Raw genomic sequence first — 16542 nt, forward strand, 5'->3', positions numbered from 1 at the left:
CAAAATCAAAAACAGTGATGACTGGCATGAGGCCCTAGTCTGAAGAAACTGAATAAAACACACGAGGGCACAGGTCGTAAGACAACAAGCTTCCAACCAAAACACACCCTAACCATCTGGACTCTTTCTGAAGGAAAGGGTTTGTTTTTTTTGTTTTGTTTTATTTTTTCCGTTTTAAAATAAAAGTATGTGGAAAGCTAAAAAAAACTCTCAGCATTTATATAAAATTCCCTATAGCAATAACAACAGCTCTAGGGTGCTGCTCAACATAACAGAGGTCAAGCAGAATAATAAGAAACGGAAACCTATTAAAGAAGCTACTAAAATTTGATTTACCTGATGGCTAGGGCCAACTCGAATCTCTCCCTGGGTGCTGTTCAGCCTCCTGTCATGAAAAGAGCAGATGAAGTTAGCACAACACAGTTCTGACATAAACATTCACATGTTATTCAAGAAAAGGCATTCACTTAGACTAAATGGCAAAAACTCAGGATTAATTAGCTTCCCTGCTATTTCTAATATTGCCCCATCCATGTATACCCCCTACACACACATCTCTAAAACCTTTTTCCTCTAGAAACCTAACTATGCAGCTTCCCATCTTGAGTACCTTCCTATACCATCATTTTTTCACGCCTCAGAGAGACATATATTTCTCCAGTAAAATCCCAATCAGATGTTTTTTCTTTCTAAAGCATTTCAGGGTGCTATATTAAATACAAGTAGGCTAACTTACATTTCCTAAGACACACACTCTCATTCATTCATTCAAGAAACAGTTATTAAGTACCTACTACTGTAAGCCATGAATTCTCTGCAATCATATGCTTCTATAAAAATAAAAAAACAGCTTTTCCGGTAGGCCATTTTGCTTGGAGGAGGCCCTCAGACAGCCATGGTACCCAGTCAGAGTGGCATGATCCTGAAGCACCACTTCCAGAAGGACAAGCAGGGGTGTGTGACCACATGGTTCAACCAGCCAGTGCAGAAGATCTGCTGACACAAGGCCCGACAAGCAAAAGCCCACAGTGCCCTGCATCCTGACCTATCAGCCGTAAGTGCAGGTGCCACACAGGGCAGTATCACACCAAAGTCTGAACTGCCTGGGGCTTCAGCTTGGAAGAGCTGAGGGCAGCCAGCATTCACAGAAGGTGGCCTGGACAATCGGGATCTCTGTGGATTCACGCAGGTGAGCAAGTCCACGGAGTCCCTGCAGGCCAATGTGCAGCGGCTGAAGGAGTACCACTGCAAGCTCCACAAGTCTGTCTTGGAAGAAGTACAGCCAAAATGCTCCTTAGAAGTAAGGACAGTGAGACTACATCTCACATACTTTGGATATATTATCAGGAGGGATCAGTCCCTGGAAAAGGACATATGCTTAGTAAAACAGAGGGTCAGCAAAAAAGAGGAAGACCTTCAATGAGATGGACTGACACATTGGCTACAACAATGGGCTCAAGCACAGCAACAACTGTGAGGATGGCGCAGGACCAGGCACTGTTTTGTTCTGTTGTGAACAGGGTCACTATGAGTCGGAAACAACTCAACAGCACCTAAAAACAACATAAGGCAGGGAGGAGCCCTGGTGGCACACCAGTTAAGCACTTGGCTGTTAACTAAAAGGTCGGCGGTTAGAATCAACCAGCAACTCCGTGGAAGCCATAAATATTATAGCCTAGGAAACCCTACAGGGTCACTATGAGTCAGAACGTAACAACAATAACAACATAAGCCGGAAGTTGTCCTAGTCACTGGGGAAAGAGCAATGAACAATGTCCCTGTCTCCTTGGAACTTACATTCTAATTGGGGGGAAAAAAACCCAAAGAAACAAACAATAGGTCAGATGATGGTAAGTGCCAAGGAATTAAGCAGATGGTAAATGAAGAATTTTTTTTTTTTTTTTAAAGTTCTGTAAGTTGGAATAAACTTGACGGCAACGGGTTTGGTTTTTTTGGTTTTATACAGGACAGTCGCAAAAGGTCTCACGAGGAAAGTGAAACATGAACAAAGATGTAACCGAAGGGAAGAGGATGAGCCCCTAGGGTAGGAGGGGAAGGAGCTCATCTCATTCTGGTCTACGCCATTTCACTGCACTTGCAATGTCCTCCTGCCCTAGCTCTGAATCCTAATCATCCAGGGTCTTATGAAGAGCCACGATTTTCATGAAGCCTTTCTTGCTCTCCTGCCCATTTCATCTACACACCCCCAATAGAGTAGAGTGTTTTCCTCTAGGGGGGTGTGTGTGTATGTGTGCATATCATTTTTGTCTCAGGCTCTGCCCAGGACACTGACTAGGCATACAACGATGGACATACAAGTACAGTTCCTCCTCTCCCAGAGCTCACAGTTCCTAGTTCTCTATTACCCTCAACTTTGTTAAACAACTATCTGGGAAAATCCTTTTCCTGCCCAATGACAACGACCCTTTACTGTGCTTCATAGTCACCTCTGAATTTTCAACAGTGCCAAGCAGTGGGCTTTTACACAGTGAGAACTGCTCCGTGATTATCTGCTGACTCAGTCTGAGGTAGAGAGCACATTAAAGTAGCGAAAGACCCAAGAGGAGGAACGGCTCCTCATTTTCTCCCATGGATCTGATACCCCTACCCATTATGTGTAAGACTGTTAAAGAGAATTTGGGGAAACCTATTATTTATTTTAAAGCTCTTAAGTCCAGTACTTTCTTCTTTTAATCCAATATTTTTCCTTGTTTTGGCAAAGGTAGGCAGTAATGTGACAAAAGAAGAGAGAAGAGTGAAAGCAAGCAAAAAGAAGAGAAGACACGTGGTCCAGGCCTTGTAGCATCCATCCCCAAACACCAGAAGGACAGATCCAATCACTATCTTGACAAACATCAAACATTTCAGGAGAAATGGTACATAAATGCTACGGGGAATGATCAAAATTAGGAGGCTTCAAAAGGAATTACTCCCCAAAGTGGTTAAAATCTAAAGAGAACTTTGAAGGAGGTAACAAGCAAAACAGCCAGGAAAAACAAAAAGGAGGACTTGCCAAGTGGGGATAAAATCACACAGGCTGAAAGTGTTGATTTTAAAATACAAGTCATCTTCATTCCTTTAGAGGAGAATGGCATGTTGAGAAAAAAAGCTAGAAAGTAGATTGTTTGAGTAGGTTTATGTGGGAATTAGAAGGTATGTACAGGAATCAAATCAGCCAGGAGGCTACTTTAATCATGAGTGCTTCCTTAAGAAAAACAACCGGTGATACCACTCTTTCCCTTCCAACTTGTCCCTTTCTGTTTCAGAACTAGTCGTGAACAAAACACACTGCCAAAAGCTCTGGCCTTTATTTCTAAATACTTTCCAAATGCTTAACTGCCTACAAGTAAGTCTAACCAAAAAGTATCAACTCAGAAAGCTTCAGCCATAGCTTTTCTAGTACCCTGCGCCTAAAGCTTAACTTTCGGGTTCTTCTAGAAGGTGTATGTTATTCCAGGACTCTCAAACGACTGGTTACGAAATCATTCCCCTGTCACTGCAACATACAATGCTCTAGCCCTTGGAAATTCCAGGACTAACATTCCTGGTTCATTTTTAATAAGTCAATAATACCGTCATATTTAGCTCATAAAATGTGTTATAAAAATAAAACCAACAACCCCCAAAAGCCCTGTGTAATAGAACTACTTATATCCCACTTACTTCCATAAAAAGAGGCCAATACTATTAATACTGCTAATAATGATACAAGTTAGACAGAACAATGTATTGAGGTATCTTAAGAGCACACATCGGAAATTCTTTGTTTCTTTTGTTAATTTTATACCAATGAAGGATGGTAATAAGGTAAGGATGTTATGAAAAATCAAAATAAAACTAAAAGAGACTTTTTAAAGGTTTCTTTAAAAATCACCTTTTCAAATAAGTTTCTTTAAATCTTACATAACTTTTCAGTGTCAGGGTGTGGTAGCAAGGAATACAACAAAGTTATTTTTGAACAGGATTAGGGTCTAATGTGCACAGACAATGGTATTAGCCTTCCATGTCTGGGAACTACCAAACAGAGAATAAATGGTAGAAATACTCTCTAGGCTCGAGATAAAAAGAGACAGCAAAATATCTCATTAGAGAGAGCTTGATGTTATCTGATAGAAAAACTGCCAGAAAATGAACTGGAGAAGATGAAGTAGGTTTTGTAGAAAACGTCAGTGGCCAGCTCTATCTGGAGTCTACAGAACAATCACAACCCTCCCTCTTTTGATACCACTCACACTATATATTAAATTAAATGTTCTACCCCTAGTCTCATATTACCCTCTCCCCCTTGAATGCACCCTTTGCAATTCACACTTCACTATTAGAAGATGTAATCCAGCCTCTCTGACTATAAGCTTCTAGAGTACAAAAACTGAGTCTTAATTTATTTTAGGGATCACCTAACTCGTTGCTGACAAGTCAATTTCAACTCAGCAACCCTACAGGACAGAGTAGAATTGCCCCACAGAGTTTCCAAGGAGCGGCTAGTGGATTTGAACTGTTGGCCTTTTGGTTAGCAGGCTGAGCTCTTAACCACTGAGCCACCAGAGCCCCAGACATCCCCTAGAATCTAATATAGTACCTGTCCAGCATTATCTATGCATTTAGGATGACTTAAAACTTCCTTGGTTGCACAAATATTTCTAGACTACCTCTACCAGTTGCTGTCAAGCCAATTCCAACTCACGGTGACCCCATGTGTGTCAGAGTAGAACTGTGCTCCATAGGTTTTCAATTGCTCATTTTTCAGAAGTAGATCGTTAGGCCTTTCTTCCAACTCAAACCTCCAACCTTTCGGTTAACAGAAGCATGTTAACCATCTGTACCACCCAGGGACTCCTACTAAGATGTAAAACTTGACAAAAACCACCAGAAATGATGATTTAAATGCAATACCAACAGTTGGTAGAAAACACTGTTAATAATCTATATGTATAATGAAATTACTATGTTTTTCCTTTTACTTAACAGAGCAATTCTCGAACTTTTTGATCTCGGGACCCCTTGACACTGTTTAAATCATTGAAAATCCCAAAGAACTTGTGTTTATGAAAAATTTCAAGATATTTATTGATTGATTTAAAAATAGCAATAAACCCATTATATGATAAAATACATTTTTATGAAAAATAAATATTTAAACAAAAAACTCAGTGAAAAAGAGAGGATTGGTTTACAGTTTTGCAAATTTATTTACTGTCAAATTTCATAGAATTAAATTTTCTTATCTGCTTCTGCATTCAATCTGTTGCAATATGTTGTTTTGTTAAAGTGTATGAAGAAAATCCAGGCTCACACAGATATGTAATTGGAAAAGGGAAGACTATTTTAATAGCCTTTTCAATAATCTCGGACATTCTTTTTTATACTACACCAAAACACAACAAGTTTCTTAAAGTTTGTTGCAATGTGTGATCTATAATTTTATCAATGAACTTTTTGTGCTCTGTTACGTTAAAATCCACTGGTCTGTCTTGCCCTTGAATGGATCTTCTACCCAGGCATGATTTTGTATCATCAGGCATCAGTCATTTGAAAACACTAGTTCACGACATTTTATAGATCTTCCAAATATCAACACAATTTATCACAGAATATTTTTTAAAATTACATTCAGTAACATCACACCCATCTCATAAGAAAAGCCTTTAAGTGTAGGAAAATTTTAAGCACAGAATTGTGGGTCGATTTTTTTTTTTAATTCTAGCTTTTAGTTGAAAGCTCAAATTTTCACATTGGCAAATACTACCAGTTGAAATGACCACCTCATTTTATTTATTTTCAAGAAAAATTTCTGCCAAAACCCATCTAAAACAACTATAGTTTGTCAGTTATTTTTTCAAATAACAGCGGTATTTTATGAAAAAGGTAACTAGTTCAGCTTCTAACACAAGAAAGTACACAAGGGCTCTCCTCAAGACAATTATTGTCCCTCAGTATACAGCAGTAGTGTTTTATGTCACTTTTCCTTGCACCACAAAAAACATTAAAAAGACATGAACTTAAGCGTTGAGATTTGATAAAATTAATAATGAGGTCCACAAGCCATACTTTGAGAACCACTGATTATGACACATTCTGGACTTTAAGTTCAAAAGGACCCTATTCTAGATGATGCCAGTTTATCTTCCAACTAATAACAAAAATAGCTAACAATTGTGCACTTACTATCTGTTTAAGGTACTCTACAGTATTATCTCATTTCTATATATTAATTCATTTAATTAATGTTTTGATATTAGAAATGTTGCTTAATTAACATAGTAGCTCTGAGTAAAGGCTGAGTGTCCATCAACTAAGGGAAAAAAATCTAGACCAAGGACAGCGTAAGTCCCCAGTCAAGTCAGATGAAGGATACTATTCTACCAAATAGGAAACCAAATATGGAAAATATATCCCAGGATAATACAGGACACACACATATCTTTATCTTTGTCTCAGAGTCCCTGGGTGGTGCAAATGATTAAGTATGTGACTACTAACCAAAAGCTTGGTGGTTCAAACCCACCCAGAGGCACCTGGGAAGACAGGGCTGGTGATCTGCTCCTGAAAGGTCACAGCCTTGAAAACCCTATGGAGCACAGTTCTACTCTGACACACATGGGGTCACCATGAGTCAGTATCGACTAGACAGTAACTGACAACAACATTCTTGCCTCAGGGTTCTCATGTACATTATCTTAAATCCAGTTATCTTCTAGTTATATGATAAATACAAACAATATCACTTCACTGTCACTTAGTAAGTACTTTCTATGCCAAGCATACATTATCTCATTATTCCCAAGACAACTCTATAAAGCAGTATCTTCATTTTATTGACAATAACGATATTAATTATAACATTAATAAGACAACTAATATATACATTGAACTGCTATGACCGAGATCACAATGGAGGGTCCTGGGCAAAGCAGGAAAAAAACATAGAAAATCAAATCCATAAAAAAGACCAGACTTAGTGGTCTGATAGAGATTAGAGGAACCCCGGAGATTATGGCGCTAAGACACCCTTCTAACGTGGAACTGAAGCCATTCCCAGAGACCACCTTTCAGCCAAACAATAGACAGGCATACAAAATAGACAATAACTCCCTACAATGACTTCTTTAGAACAGTTAATTGTAAGAGAGCAAAAGGATAAAATCTGCCCAAAGAGCAAAGACAAAAAGGCAGGAAGGCGTAGGAAAACCAGATGAAAGGTAACAGGGAACCCAGGGCGGAGATGAGCAGAGTACTGACACATTGAAGAGACCGCAACCAATGTCTTGGAATATTCTGTGTACAAGCTGTTGAATGGCAAGCTATTTTGCTCTGTAAACTTTCACCTAAAGCACAATAAAATATTAAAATAAATTAGATAGACAGAACATTTACTATGCGCCAGGCCCTGAAAGCTAAGCAATTTCCATTTATTTTCTTATCTAACCTTAAAAACAATCCAGTAAGGTAGGTGCTATTACAATCCCTACTTTTACAGATTAAGAAACCAAAGCTAAGACAGGTCACGCAGCTGTCTAAGATTACACAGCTAACAAGTGAAGAAATCAGCATTTCAACCCAAGGTTACCTGACTTCAAAGTCAGAGATCCCAACTATGTTCCCATATAGCAGGCAGAGCTATTAAGTACCTGAACCAAAATTACACAACTAATTACAAGCAGCACCAGTATGAGAATACTTGTCCTTTTCCCTAAGTCAGTTCTACATTCATTTCAAGTACCGAAGCAAAACAAAATTATCAAAAAGAGTTTTTGTGTTGAAAGAGTAAACTCTAAAGAAAATCTACAAAAGTTAAAGGTTAGTTTATATAAAATATTAAAAAGCAAAAATGTTACCTTGAAGACTAAGAAGTGCTGACCCAAGACACGGTGTTTTCAGTCACCTCATACACATGCAAAAGCTGGACAACGAATAAGGCAGGCTGAAGAAGAACTGAATTATGGTGCTGGCAAAGAATATTGAATTATCATGACTGCCAAAAGAATGAACAAATCTGGCTTGGAAGAAACACAGCCAGAGTGCTCCTTAGAAGTAAGGACGGTGAGATTTCGTCTTACATACTTCGGACGTGTTATCAGGAGAGATCAATCCCTGGAGAAGAACATCATGCTTGGTAAAGTAGACAGTCAGCGAAAAAGAGAAAGACCCTCAACAAGATGCATTGACACAGTAGCTGCAACCATGGGGTCAAGCATAAAAATGATTGTGAGGATGGCACAGGACTGGGCAGTGTTTCGTTCTGTTGTACATAGGGATGCTATGAGTCAGAACCAACTTGATGGCACCTAAAAATGACAAGTTTCTATAACATCAATGAAGTGATAAAATTATAGTAATGGAGTATAGATTGGAGTCCCTGGGTGGCGCAATTGGTTAAACACAGACTACTAACCAAAAGGCTAACAGTTCAAGTCCACCCAGAGGTGCCTTATAAGAACGGCCTGCCAACCTACTGCCAAAAGATCTCAGCCACTGAAAGTCTTATGAAGCGCAGTTCTACTAAGAACCACGTGAGATTTCCATGAGTCAGAATGGACTCAGTGGCAACTGTTTTGGAAAACAGATTAGTGGTTGCCAGGAGCTGGTGAAGGCAGGGAGAATGGGTGTGACTGGGGATAGCACGAGGGACATCTTGGTGATGATAGAATAATTCTGTATCTTGATTGCAGTCATGGCTACACGACGCTATATGAGTGATAAAATGACACAGAACTATACGCACACAATATACCAGTGTCAACTTCCTGGTGTTGATATTGTCCTATAGTTATTATAAGATGCAAGCACTGGGAGAAAGTGAGTGAATGGTACATGGGACCGCTCCGTAATATTTTTGCAACTCCTTATGAGTCTAAAATTATTTCAAAATAAAAAGTTTTTAAAAAGTCAAAGGGAGAGGTAAGCTGAGTAATGTACTACAGAAAGACTGGTGATAACAAAGTCAGAGATGAGGAAAGCTGATTAAATGACAAAGAGAGTCCCCCAGAATATACTATTTAAACAGCTGAATAGTAGCTGAAGAAAGAACACCACAAACAGTTAATAAGTGATGAGGTTCAAGGAACTAGCACCCAATCATGTGTTTCTTTTTCACTATGTTTACTAAGGATCTCTGATGTGGGTTCATCATTCTGGATACATTCCTATGCTGTGAATTATACTACACACAAAAATTAAGAACTGTCACCATCTTCACCAGCAAAAGAAGGAATTTCTCTGTGTCGCTAATATAAATAACATGTTTCTTAAAACAGCTTAGCTTAGCTTTGGAATCTAGAAAATAGTCCCAGAAACCAAATTACAACTAATACGGTAAGTCATTGTGTTTACTCCTTGAGCATATACATATTAAAAAAAAAGAAATTCATTGTATATGAAATCTGATACAATTGTAACAAAGCAGTATCCATAGCAACTACAACTTAATATTTCAGTCCTCTTCAGCTTCAGTGGATTAAATAAAATGACAAGATGTTCCCTTTGAAAAGTAACCTGTTACCATGGAAACTGTTTTAGTCTAAGAAGTAAACAGGGACTGGACAGAATGGAGCAGGAAGCCTGCAACTGAATATCAAAAAGGGAGAAGCAGCATCTATGCAAAGGAGATGAAAAGGCCTGCTGGCCACACAGGGGGCTCCCAGAGAAGCACACACCATGGAAGCAGGAGACTGCCCCGCCACAGGGGCTTTCCCAAGAATATGACACGGTCGCTCACCCCAAAGAGAGGAGGTGTGAGGGAGACAACGGTCTGCTAACGTTCACTCAAAAAAAAAAAAAAAAGACACCCAAAGATCTCTACGTGATCATGGCAACTGCTTAAGACAAGAACCTGAGTCTACAATGGAAGAAGAGGTACAAGGACATGGGGTACAGGGGAGGAGACATGATCAGACATCTTTGCTACGATGCAACCAAAGGCAAGAAGTGGTAGGAAGAGAGGCTTTTACAGGGAGCTGGTGGGGCTTTCCATCATAACCCAGTCTCAACAGCCCAAGCCTGGCTCCTTCCCTAAGCCACGGGATGGAACAGCAGTGTGGCTTGGGGCCCATTCCCAAAGGGCTGCCTTGACAACTCTCAGGTCAGGCCCCTGCTCTGTGGCTGGTGTTGTGTATGTGAATGAGGTCACTGTGCAATCTTCCCCTTCCCTGTCCCTCAGATCTCACAACTCAGACGGTAAATAGTTCTTATCTTTTCCATGGGTGTTAAATTGAACAGGAAGAGCAATATGGCATCAACAGAAAGAAGACTCTAACTCACTCTACTTACTAGCACATTTATAAAGAAATCATACAGTCAGTGGGTCCAGAACCAAATACACCATACCTTAAGAAAATCAAAGGATAATTTACCAGAATCCTTTCTTTTTAGAAGGTTTGTGGGGGCAGGACTGAAAATATGGTAGGTAAGAAAGAAGACTCGGACAACATGCTAGGTTTCTCACATCTCCAGTATGAACACATACTTCTAAAGCAGTCTTCAGCAATGGAGGTCCCAACTTAGGAGCCCCACTATGGGGAGGGAGGAGCTGCTATGCACACTTGAGCCTAGATGTTCAGGTGCAGGGAAAAGGGACTTCGGAGTCAAATGAACCTGGATTAAAATTTCAGTACCAAGATTTTGTTAGCTGTAAGTGTGATCTTGAGCACGTAATTTAATCAGAGCTTCAGCTTTCTCATTTATAAAATGAAGTTTATAATGGCTACTTTGCAGGGTTGCTGTAAAAATAAAAGATGATCTATGGAAAGATGGAAGCACAGCGCCTGATGCATAGCAGTCATTACTATTATTAGCTCTAGGTACTAGGCAATCTGTGAGAATAGGAGCTAATCCCTCTATTATGTGTTCTCATAGCACCACCTATCTCTCCTTCAGCCCTTATCACAGTTATGACTTTATATCTGTGTTATTTTCTTCCATGGCTCTCTTGCCCTCTAGACTGAAAGCACCATGCAGGTAGGGACCAAGTCTGTTTTTTAGCTGAGCACTGTACCCCAGAGCTCAATGGCACTCACTAAATATATTTCAGTGAATATTCTAATGCACCCATTGCTTAACCATATAGCAACCAAGGGCTTTCCTGCAAAATTCATATTGTTACATCACCTATGACAGAAGGCCATACCTCCAAGCAAAAGTAATCTGAGGCAGGCTTGATAAACTGCTTAGTAGGAAAAAAATTCAGCATTCATCCAACGAAATCAAAGGACAGGCAGAGTCAGTCAACAACTTAAAGAGTTAATGTTCCAACTTCATACACAAACACAACAGTCAACCCAGAAACTTGCCCAAAATCCAAAATCATAAAATTCTAAATTTTCTCTGATAGAAATTCCTTAGAAGCCATCTGAGCCAATCATCTAGCTTAATACAAGAAGCTAAGGCCTGAAGTGATAAAGGGACTTTCAAGAGGGTCATAGCTAACTAATTAGTGAGAAAAATTCCAGTCTACAGAAGTAACTGCCTTTCCATAGGGTCCTCACAAGTATAATTTAGGGAGACCAGAACTAAAAATGTAAGTATTGGCTGAAGAATAATAAAAAATTTCCATGCTGACAAAAAGATGCAGTAAATATGGCCTCCATACAAAATAAAAATAAAAAAAAATTTTTTTTTTTTTTTTTACAAGACTAATGTCAGAAAAGGAGTCCCCAGGTGGCACAAACAGTTATGTGCTCAGTTACTAACCAAAAGATTAGTGGTTCAAATCCACCTGGTGGCACCTCAGAAGAAAGGCCTGGTGATGTACTTCCAAAAGAATCCCAGCCAGCCACTGAAAACCCTATGGAATGTAGTCCTCCACTCTGACACACATAGGATCACCATGAGTCAGAATCGACTCAATGGCAACTGGTTTGGATTTGATTTTGTTTTTTAAAGTCAGAAAAACATAAGCTAAAAACATTTTTTTAAAACAACGGGTGAGAAAGCTCTAATGACAAAGTGCTACAATAACCTTGTTCCATTGTCTAAATTTATTTGTTTTATTTCTCCTTCATTATGCAGTAACATACAATATATCTGTCAAAGACATGTAATTCTATTCCATCTGAGGCTCCTCGTGAGCTGTGCTGTAATCACCTGCTGCAAAGATGGTAACGGCTCTAAAGACCACAAACTTACACAAAGTTGGACTCACACATATAAAGTTTTAGAAAACTAACTTAAAAAATCCCACCACAAACAACCGATGACTACCCTGACAGAGAACACAACAGAAAATCCCTGAAGGAGCAAGACAGCAGTGGGATGCAGACCTCAAGTTCTCGTAAAAAAAACCAGACTTTATGGTCTGACTGAGACTAGAAGGACCCCAGAGGTCATGGTCCCCAGACCCTCTGTTAGCCCAAGACAGGAACCATTCCCAAAGCCAACTCTTCAGACAGGGATTGGACTGGACCATAAGACAAAATGATACTGGTCAGGAGTGAGCTTCTTGGATCAAGTAGATGCATGAGACTATGTGGGCAACTTCTGTCTGGAGGGTGGATGAGAAGGCAGAGGGGGACAGAAGCTGGCTGAATGGACACAGTAATACAGGGTGGAGAGAAGGAGTGTGCTGTCTTATTAGGGGGAGGGCAACTAGGAGTATATAGCAAGGTGTATAAACTTTTATATGAAAGACTGACTTGATTTGTAAACTTTCACTTAAAGCACAATTAAAAAAAAAAAAAAAAACCCACCGTGAATGAAGGCAATTTATAAAGCTGCAGCCTAAGCTGACTAAAATGTTGTCAGCTTTCTGCACACTGAATTCAAACTACACAATGAACAGGATGGAGCATCCCCTGACAAAGGGGGCTTTAGACCATGTAAGTGTGTCTACAACACACCTATAAAAGTCTCTTTGTTCCCAATAGGAGGTCTCTGGGAAATACTATAAAAATATAACCATCACCTTACTCCTCTTCACTGTAATGGTGTTAACATGAGAAGACAAGGAAAAGGAAGCAAAGACAGGCATTACCTCTCTCTCTCCCAGCTTGTACACACACACACACACACACACACACACACACAAACTTGCAAAACTACACTGGAGGAAGTGGTAAGAAAAAGACATCTAAGGCTGAACACACCATATATTACAAGATATGGAAGTAGAGCTTAAAAAAAAAATTACTTTAAGAAATATAAAGAAAAACATAAACATCCAGAAAATATAAGAAGATCAGTAAGTGGCAGTTAAGCATAATGGTCACTAATTTAATTACTATAATTCCTAAAACAATTCCTAACATTGTCTTAGCTGAATAGATCTACCATAAAAAGTACAGATGCTGTTGAGATAATCATATCTACATTAAATTGAAGTCTTGGCTTTTGAATTAATAACAATAATGTACTGAGCAACTATGTGCCAAACACTTTCATACCGTTTTCATCTTATCTTTATAACAACCATAACCCATTAACCCATTGCCGTCGAGTCGATTCCGACTCATAGCGACCCTATGGAACAGAGTGGGACTGCACCATAGAGTTTCCAAGGAGCGGCTGGCGGATCTGAACTGCCGACCTCTTGGTTAGCAGCCATAGCACTTAACCACTATGCCACCGGGGTTTCCATAACAACCATGAGAAGTATTATTTGTCTCCCTATGACTCTTGAGAAAACTGAGGTTCAGAGGTGGGAAGAAATTTGTCCAATGTCACAGTTTATCCCATGTCACTTATTAAAAAAAAAAAAAAATCACTTATTAGGTAGGTAGAATTTGAAACCCCCTCATATGGCTCCAAATCTAGTCTTTTCTCTTACCATGACATAGATATCATTCACTTATTTAACACATATATGCCAAAGGCCCATTTGGCTAGCACTCTATTGGGAACTGAGGCTACCAGGACAGACATGCTCCCTGCCCCAGAAGCTTAAAGTTCAATACAGATAAATAATAAACCAAACAATCACAAGAACTTTGGTAGAAATAATGTCTAATTATCCCAGCTGAATTAAATTGAACTAGACTCAAAGTACCACAGAGCATACAGCATGCGAACAAGTTAGTTTTCTTTCAGATTTGCTTTAAGCGTATGTTCAAGCACCTGTATCCTCCCGTATCAGAAACTGCTAAATACAGATGGTTATCAATTATCTGCGTTTACTTCAGAGGAGACCCACGAGTGCACACATAATTTCAAATCTGCATTTAGCTAGTAATTTCTGCCTTCTCGCTTCATCCTGTCAGACATTTGTTTTATAGCTTTAGAATGCCTCTCTGGTGGAAAGACAACTCAGTTCAGTAACAACCAAAAAGTAAAATGGAAAAAGGAAAAATGAGTTCAGTTCAGGAACACTGACTAACTGGAGAGTCACAGTCATAGTTAACACCAAGTCTTAGGTGTCACAGTCTTCCAATTCACAAGTTAACACACCACTGACAAGAGTCTAGGAAGTGGTCAACAGCAGAGGTAGGCGATGAGCAGGTTAATAAAGAGGGGTCAGTTAAACAAAAACAAGCCACCCCGGCTTTCAACCAATGACAGACTCTGCAGAATTTATGCTGGCGAAGGAACATTTTAAACGTAAAACTCAACCTCAGACTATGATTCAAGATTCTAAATAAAATAAGGAAAATATTTTAAATATTTTGTGAATTTTCACCTTTAAAACTAAAAAAAAAAACCCATTGCTGTGAAGTTGGTTCCAACTCATAGCAACCCTATAGACAGGCCAGAACTGCCCAATATGGTTTCCGTGACTATAATTTTTATGGAAGCAGACTGCCACATCTTTCTCCCATGGAGTGGCTGCTGGGTTAGAACTGCCAGTCTTTTGGTTGGCTGCTGAGCGCTTTAACCTCTGTGCCACCAAGGCTCACTTTTTCCTTTTTTTTTTTTTTCTTTTTGCAAGCAGCAAAATTAATTTTACTGATAATGCTGCATCATAAGGCAGTTACAAAAAGGACCCCATGACAACCAAAAAATGTTGGAATATGGCTTAGCCTTTGTAATAGGACAAAGGAACTTTCCTCTTACAAGGAGCTGAGAAAGAAAAGGGGAAACCATACTGATTACAAAGTACTATAAATGGGTGTGCTATATCTTTATGTCTTGAAACACGTAGTTTCTATATTCATCACTATTTCCTCATCCTCTGAAGCACAACAGGAGGGGAGCAATAAGCCAGAATGAAACTAACTAGCATCTTTTCAGTGTCCAGGCTACACAGCCTCTAATTTCACCCACCAAGAGAACAACTTCCCGCTGGCTGTTCCTTCACCTCTACCACCACCAGGGAAGCAGGTAAGCCCTAAAGCAGAAGATAGTTGGTCAGCAAATAACAATCTAAAACTATTTTCCTAACACAGGAAAATACAGAACAAATGTATATCACACAAAAAAATAGTCTAGTGACTTACTTTATTGGATTTGAAACAGCAGAATTTGACTCCTAACAGAGTGTTCCCACAAATCACAGTCAGTATTACAAGCCCTCGCCATCAAAATAGGTGGCTGCACCCAAACTCCATAAACCCAGATTTGCCCCAGACCAGGCCAGGACCACCAAGCCAGAGGAAGGAGCCTGATCCAAAGTGGATTCAACTATGACTACAGCTTCCTGTTCTGAAAAGAAGCTGGTGCTTTGGTTCACATTTTATTTGCTAAATGTGAAAAAAGTTTAAGAAGAGGTAAAGCTCCTAGAACAGAAAGGTACTTCCACAACTATTTTCCTAACAAGTATTCTCCTGACTCAAACACTCGATTTTTCCCTTCAGTCTGCAACTTGAGTCCTACACTGATCCCACATGTGAAGGTGCTGCAGCAACTAGTTCCTCTGGTCTAGAGAAAGGATCATTTTATACTTAAAGGAGAGAAGCAGAGAAGAAGAGCATACGGTGCTTCTAACTGGAGTAAAATATGACAAGTCTCAGAAGCAACATTACATGGTACGGGAAAGAGAGACTATCTGCCCTAAGCTCCCAAAAAAATACAGTTGTCATGGGAAGAGAGACCTCACGTTAATGGAAAAGTATATGGGGAAGAAACAACTAATAATAAACGTACTAATCCTAAATTATTCCTGTATAATTCACCTCCTTAATTGCAACCCAAAATTGAATCTGCTAGAATCCAGATTACAGGCAGTCGCTGGGTTACAAACCTTCGATTCACCGACAACTTGTCGTGAATAATAAAGCCTATTATATTAAAATTTTGAGTTAAATACAATGGTTCGTAATAACAAACACACGCACTACTTTGCAACGCTCATGAAAACACTGCGTGGTTTGGTAGTGTTTCTGAAGTGTTTTATATGCATTGAAAGGTAAAATACATACTACATACTAAGACAAACATCTGACTGACTAACACAGAAACAGTCACATGAACCTGTTCTGACTTACCTACAAATTAGATTTAAAGAACAGACCTCGTTCATAACGCAGGACTGCCTGTATACTTTAACAATATTTTCAGTGAATAGAATTCCTAAAAACTTTCCACAGAAATCAAGGGTGTCCTTTGACAAGAGTTGACCATACACAGCTTCATATTCATTTTACATAACTAGAGCTTATACGAATTCTCCTTGTATCATCA

At 39.3% G+C, this 16542-nt stretch overlaps 1 protein-coding gene across 7 annotated transcripts in view; it reads right to left on the bottom strand.

Moving 5' to 3' along the window:
- RERE (arginine-glutamic acid dipeptide repeats) overlaps window positions 1-16542 on the bottom strand; it is a 483116-nt gene that overhangs the window by 164721 nt on the left and 301853 nt on the right. For all 7 annotated transcript variants that reach the window (XM_049877802.1, XM_049877803.1, XM_049877801.1 and 4 more), the window contains one exon: window positions 337-385. In XM_049877802.1, the coding sequence (XP_049733759.1) occupies window positions 337-385 (49 nt within the window). The remainder of the gene's footprint in view (window positions 1-336; window positions 386-16542) is intronic.

Source organism: Elephas maximus, chromosome 3, assembly GCF_024166365.1.
Source record: "Elephas maximus indicus isolate mEleMax1 chromosome 3, mEleMax1 primary haplotype, whole genome shotgun sequence".
Taxonomy (NCBI): domain Eukaryota; kingdom Metazoa; phylum Chordata; class Mammalia; order Proboscidea; family Elephantidae; genus Elephas; species Elephas maximus.